This window comes from Benincasa hispida, chromosome 3 (assembly GCF_009727055.1).
Source record: "Benincasa hispida cultivar B227 chromosome 3, ASM972705v1, whole genome shotgun sequence".
NCBI lineage: Eukaryota > Viridiplantae > Streptophyta > Magnoliopsida > Cucurbitales > Cucurbitaceae > Benincasa > Benincasa hispida.
Genome location: NC_052351.1, coordinates 53,015,052 through 53,021,989, shown reverse-complemented (window position 1 = coordinate 53,021,989; position 6,938 = coordinate 53,015,052). Strand labels below are relative to the sequence as shown.

Genomic DNA, 6,938 nt, shown 5'->3' with positions numbered 1-6,938 from the left:
GACGTGTGATCCTTCTTCTTCTTCTTGAAATAGTTGTGGTTACTCTTTGTTCCATCCTAAACATTCATGGAGTATTAGATAAAATGTTGTGAAGAACAAGAAGAACAACACTATGTATAAATCTTGCAGGATTCAAAAGTTAAAAAGATGGAATCAATCAAGATGTCCAAATTGATCTTTTTGTTATTTGGATAGCAAGCACCACCTTGTAGAGGTGTGGGGGAGAAATCAAACAACAATTTATCGTTTGTCATCCTCTTCATCATCATGTTGCTTTTCAAAATGTTGAATCCAAGATTGAAGCTATTGGAGAAAAGCTTTTTCTCGAGGCTGGAGGTGGCTTTCTTCAAGCCATTCTTCTCGACCGACGACCATTTCCAAATAAAAAGGAAGCTAGATGGAGATGGATAAGAGAGAAGAAAGAAGAAGAAGAAAGAGGAGAGGAAAGTGAGAAATATTAAAAATAATAACCTTTTCAACTCATCTTCCTGCATCATATATTTAATCAATTTTATATTTAAATTTCATAGATTTAATAGTTGAGGATCTTTTAAACTCATTCTTCAAGATTTTGGGACTAAAATGGTCAATTTGAAACATTAAGAACCAATCACTTATATTTTTAAAAATTCAGGGACCAAAAGAGTATTTTTCCCTAATTCCATATGAAAATCATGACAAGGTTGAGTTCTTGTTTCTTTTTTTTTTTTTTTGTTTTTTGTTTTTGTGTTCAAAATGAGAATTTTTTGTGTTTGGAAAAAATTATGGTTCAATTTGAGAGCCTTCAATTTCCTTATAGGTTTTTATCTTTTTAGTGCTTGAGATTCTGATTCGATAAAAGGGTTTTTTAAAGTAATTTCAACCTAATTTTTAGGAGTAGTTTCAAATCTAGGTCATTAGCATATAAAAGGACTTGTAGGTATAACAAATTTTAGATTTAGCTCTGAAAGTCTATGTAACATATAGACTCTATAGTGATAGAGTCTATCAATGTAGATTTTGCTTGCAGTTACTTAATTTTTGTGTAAATAACAAGTCCATTTACCCATTTTTGAAAAAAAAAAACCAAAAACTTTGTATATTTATTTAACGATATTTAGATTTTAAATCCATTTTTGAAACTTGTTTTCATAAATATCTAAACTTTTGATAATTCATATATAAGATTTAATGGGTTTTTCGAATTGAAATACCACTTGGATTTATTTGTTGAGATTTTATTCATTTCTTTAATAGGAGAGAAAAAATACATTTATTTGTTAAGATTTCCTTCCCATTTTTAATTAGAGAGAGAAAATGCATTTAATTTGATTTTATCTTTCATGTAACACATTTGATGATGAAACAACTAATTTCACTCACAAAAAATCATGGTTATTTTAAAATATTCCATGGTTTTTTGGTTTTTTTTACCCATTGTAAACATAAACGTATCTTTGTATATATTGAATCAAATATCTATCCCAGGTATTTGATTTTGTCTATTATATTCTATTGTTTATTTTGCGTCGTATAAACGCAAAATAAACCTATGTACTGATATATTTTATATAAATCTTTTAAACATATCTTTGTACATAATATAATTCCCTGTTCTCTATCTCGATATATTTCATATATACTTTTTACTCCTAATATAATTCATATAAACCTTTTACAGTAATGAGAAACCTAACACATTCATTAAGACATATATACTTGATAAACCCCCAAACAGTATCATATGACATGGTGTATACCATAAGACATTATAGTATAAATAAGTTAACCTTATTCATTGATCATTTACACCAAAGCATATATTATAAATCCCTCTTCGATATTACAATATATTTCATATAAACTGTTTTAAAGTAGTGAGAAACCCAACACATTCGTTAAGATATAGTTACATGCTAAATCCCCAAACATGTCATATCACGGAGTATATAATACAACATAAAGCCTAACTCTTCTCAAATCATGAATGTATATTACAGTATATATTATGAAAATATACAATGTTTCAACCGTATAAAACATATTCTAATTTTAGAAAAAAGAAGGGAAAAAAATCCCAACCGTATGTTTGAAATCACATAAATTGTAAAAACTAGAACTAAATCGGTTTCGTTAGGTCCTAAATCGCTAGAAAGTCATCCAAATGGCTAAAATTATTTGGTCATCGTCCCTGCTTGGTCTTTTTTTCCCCCCAAAAATCGTTGTCTATCGTCGTCCGAGTTGCACTGCCATTAAGCCTAGTCGCTCATCGTCCGTCGTCTAGCCTAGTTACACATAGTTCGAGGTCGTCGAGTCGCTCACTGTTTCGCTTTGAGTTTGCCATTCAACACCAGAGTTCCACTTCGCGTCTGTCGTTCGTCGTCCAATGGTCGTCGTCGGTGAACCGCTGGCCAGTTTGGTTGGCATGGGCTGTTGTGAAGGTGAAAAGAACAAGGGATGGAGAGAACGAGGAAGGGAGAGAGAATGAGGTTTGGTTAAAATAAAAACTACATGTGAATGAAGGAAACTTCTGATTTCTTTTTTGAAAAATGTATAATTGTTTAGGGGTAAAGGACAAAAAGGTAATTGTGTGTAATTTTTGTGTAATTTAGAAGTGGCGTTTTTAAAAATAATAATAAAAAAAAAACCAGATAAAAGTGAAATATATGAGCTTTTTATTAAGGGATTATGTGTTGTTATCCCAACTTGGATTTACGTCATTGTTGTAAAAGTATTCTATACATAAAAATTATTATTATTATTATTTAAAAAAAGTCGTGGTTTTTTTGTGATCCGTGATGCGCCCGTGGGTTTTTTTCTTTTTCTTTAGCGAACCGCTCTCCTTCTCCACTTAAATTCTTTGATTCTGCGTTTCTGCTTTTGCTACAATCAAATTCTCCGATTCAAGGATTCTCAGGAAACAAAAATGGCAAGGAAATTCTTCGTCGGCGGCAACTGGAAATGCGTATGCTCCTTAGTTCTTGTTTGAAATCATTTTTCTTTATTTGATCTCTATTTTCTCTCCATTTTTGAGATGATCGCCTTTTCAGTCGATTTGACCGTTAACGTACGAGCTATTGGATGCCAAATCTGTTGTTTATATGTGATTTCTACCTATTTGGTTTAAATATTCTTGGGTTTTGATTTCGAACTGAGGAACTTCCAGAAAAAAACGTACTTTACTTTTCTCCTTTGGTTTTTCCGGTGTACTGACTTAGCAGATCTTTTGACTTTTCCGATCCGAGTGTGCTTTATGTAATTTTCAATTGTGTTTGATGTGTTTAAGTGTTAAATGTATGTGCAACTTTGGGATTGGAGATTTGGGGGTACTGGATTACTCTAGATTGAACTAATCGTCTTGTTCATCGATTGAATATTCTACAGAATGGAACAACCGAGGAGGTGAAGAAAATTGTCAGCACGTTGAATGAAGCTGAAATTCCTTCAGAAGATGCTGTGGGTACGCATGGAAATTCTGTTTAGTTTTCAGTTGTACCAGTGTCCTTATGGCTTGCAATTTCTTGTCGACGAAGCTCTTTGGTTGATTAGGTATTATTTGTTATTCTCCCTTGCAGAAGTTGTTGTGAGTCCACCTTTTGTGTTTCTTTCGCTGGTGAAGAGTTTGTTGAGGTCTGATATTCAAGTTGCAGCACAGAACTGTTGGGTTCGCAAAGGTGGTGCTTTTACTGGAGAAGTTAGGTATGATATTTAGCTAGGAAGGTGCCTGCTGGCTTGGCTAGTTGATGATAATCTCTGTTCATTTGTCATAACTTTTGTTCTTTGTTCAGTTTCAAAATCTGTTACTAGTTACAACAATAAAAACTGAAGGGTGCCATCTTTTGTCTTGATTTTAACTGAAGGCTCGCTTCCAAACTTTACAATGACTAATTTCAGAATAATTACTGAATCTTGTTTGAAGAATAATGAAATTTGAATTTGAATTGATATGGTCCCGTTTGGTAACCATTTGGTTTTTTGGTTTTTGGTTTATGAAAATTAATTTTACTTCCTTTCATTGATTTGCATCTTTCTTGATTAAAAGAGTTGTTTCTTAGTCAAATTCAAAAAATTATAAACATGTTTTTAAGAACTACTTTTTCTAGTTTTCAAAACTTGGCTTGGTTTATGAAAATATTGGTAAAAAGTAGATACTAAAGCAAGTAATTTAGAAGTGGAAATGGTTTTTATAGACTTAATTTTCAGAAAATAAAAACTAAAACCAAATGGGGCCTAAATGTTGTATGACTTCAGCTGTTCACTCATGTTTTCTAGTCCTTTTTCCTTTTTATATGAAGAAATATTTGTCTTAACTCTTAGGAATTAAGGGTGGATCGTGCAATTAATTTGAAGTTAATATCTTTTTGCCTGTAGTGCTGAGATGCTTGTCAATTTGGGGATTCCTTGGGTTATTATTGGACATTCTGAAAGAAGACTTCTTTTGAACGAGTCCAATGAGGTAACCACTGCTAGATCGGAAACTAGTCCACACCCCTATCTTTATATTGTTAACTTGACGAATAATATTACTGATTCGAATTGCAAAGTCCATTCCCTCATCCTTTCGTATACAGTTTGTAGGAGATAAAGTTGCATATGCACTTTCCCAAGGGATTAAAGTCATTGCTTGTGTTGGAGAAACTCTTGAGCAGCGAGAATCAGGATCAACATTGGATGTTGTTGCTGCACAAACTAAAGCTATTGCAGGTACTTCTACCTTCTTAGCTCTGACATTTAAAGTGAATATTTGGAACTTTCAGGAACTGTGAGCTCTTGATCTTATGCTCTTTTGCGTGCTGAGAAGCTTTTAACATCATACTCCCTTGTTTTGTACAAAATGGATAACCCTTTCTGTTATGTGGCAGATAAAATCTCTAATTGGGACAATGTTGTCTTGGCTTATGAGCCAGTATGGGCTATTGGAACAGGGAAAGTTGCAACCCCTGCTCAGGCTCAGGAAGTAAGATTTGTTCTTATAGAGTTTTGTATTTCACATGAATTCAGGATCATTAACAATAACATTGTGGTTCTTTTTAAAGGTTCATGCTGAATTGAGGAAATGGCTTCAGAACAATGTTAGTGCTGAAGTTGCTGGATCTGTTAGAATTATATATGGAGGTAACCTCTTTGCTTGGATGAAAAAAGACTGACATGTTTGCTGTGCGTTCTTTTCCTATAGTTTGTCGAGATGGTTAAAACTGTAAATCCAAGCATACTAATTAAGGAAGCCTTTGTAATTGAGCTCGAACCCACATAAGCTTGATTTAACCAAAATCCAACAGTGGGAGGGGAGTCCTTTTCAGGAAACAACTAAATAAAAACCATAGTTTGATTAATATGTATCCAAGGTTTTAAAAAGCCCATCTAGGCACGTGTCTAGGCCCTTAAACGCAAGTCTGGCACCTCACCTTTGCACAAAATAAGGCGCACATTAGGCGTGCACCTTATGTGAAGCCCTAAGGCTGAAAGTTGTGTGCCTTAGGGCTTTTTTATTATTTTAATTTTAAAAAAATAATAATTAGGCTTTTCCTTCCTTATTAACCAAAAGGAATAGAATTTATTGAGCCTAAATGCAAATTGTGTACATGTATAATGCAAATAGCCTGTTTAGTGCATGTTTATGGTAATGTTTTAAAAGGCTAAAGACGGCTTTGAGGTTTTTCCTCTTGAAGAGGTGAGGTGTAAGCCTCGAGGTGGTATGAGGTGTAAGCCTGTAATAGGGAAGAGGCTAAACATGATAGTCATATAAAAAGTATAAATTGAAAATACCCTCACAATTTTCACTTGATCAATAATAAGATTGATTTATACTATAGATTTTTGCCTTCAATGTTTTTAAAGTCACAACAGTAAAAGTAATCCTAGTTCAAATTGCCTCTATGCATTTTCAAAAAGGTGTAAGCCTCTTATTGTTCAAGGAAGGCATAACTCTCGAGGCTAAAACTTAGAGTTGAGCCTCAAGGCGTAAGCCTCAATAGCTTTTTAAAACAACGGTTCAAGGTTATGTAACTGTGGAACTAACATGTTTAAGTTATTAATTGGTCTTTTAGGTTCCGTAAATGGTGCAAACTGCAAAGAACTGGCAGGACAACCTGACTTGGATGGATTTTTGGTTGGAGGAGCTTCGCTTAAGGTTAACTCTTCTCATAAGTTTGCATCATATATTTTTGTTCACTTGTTTGGTGTAGGAACTTGATTTCTGTTGCTGACTCATCTTTATATTTTCTATGAACTAGCCCGAGTTTGTTGACATTATCAAGTCTGCTACGGTGAAGAAATCTTCATGAATCGCCTGAGGAAGAGATGGTTCTATCTTCCTTTAGGTACGCGGGATATGTTGCGGAAAATTGTTGTTTGCTTGAGCAATAAAGTTTGAGACCCAATGCTTTTGTATAATCATCCTTTTGTATTCTCTCCTTTTTGATGCATTTTGACATAAATTTGGCACTGTTGAGGTCACTATTATGTTTACGGTTGGATTGAGATCATCTCAATTCTGATTCAGACAAAATGTTGTGCGTTCTAATTATAAAATGCTAGTTCAATTTCCAAATTTTCAATCCATTTCTTTCAAGTCACTTGTAAGTTCTTATGGGCTTTCATGTTTTGGAGTTATAAATGGGCCCTTTTTCGTGGGAATAATGGAGTTTTCTTGGGGAATTTAGCATATTTGGTAGCACAGCAATTTACCTTCTATTTTATTTTTAATTTTTCGTTAATTAAAAGAGTTTTATCATTTCAATTTTAATTAAATATACTTCCTCGTGTTTTGCAATGGACTGCATTTCACTCATGAAGTTCGCTATAGTGACCAAGTTCATCCACTAATTCTCTGTTTGCTTCTTCTTGATTTAGATTTTTGAATTGATTGTCTTAGTTCTGGTTTTTCCACTTGCTAGTCGTCTCCCACTCTCTGTTTGTAGTGACAATCTGTTGGACCGATTCAACTCAACTAAAAAATA

General features: G+C 33.5%; 1 protein-coding gene across 1 annotated transcript; it reads left to right on the top strand.

Moving 5' to 3' along the window:
• The first annotated feature begins 2,786 nt into the window (after positions 1-2,786).
• Positions 2,787-6,536, top strand: LOC120072652 (triosephosphate isomerase, cytosolic). Its single transcript, XM_039025084.1, has 9 exons — positions 2,787-2,944; positions 3,364-3,439; positions 3,555-3,678; positions 4,351-4,435; positions 4,551-4,683; positions 4,842-4,936; positions 5,016-5,094; positions 6,027-6,109; positions 6,213-6,536. The coding sequence occupies exons 1-9, from the start codon at positions 2,906-2,908 to the stop codon at positions 6,261-6,263; spliced, it is 765 nt and encodes a 254-aa protein (XP_038881012.1). The 5' UTR covers positions 2,787-2,905; the 3' UTR covers positions 6,264-6,536.
• The last annotated feature ends 402 nt before the right edge of the window (positions 6,537-6,938 follow it).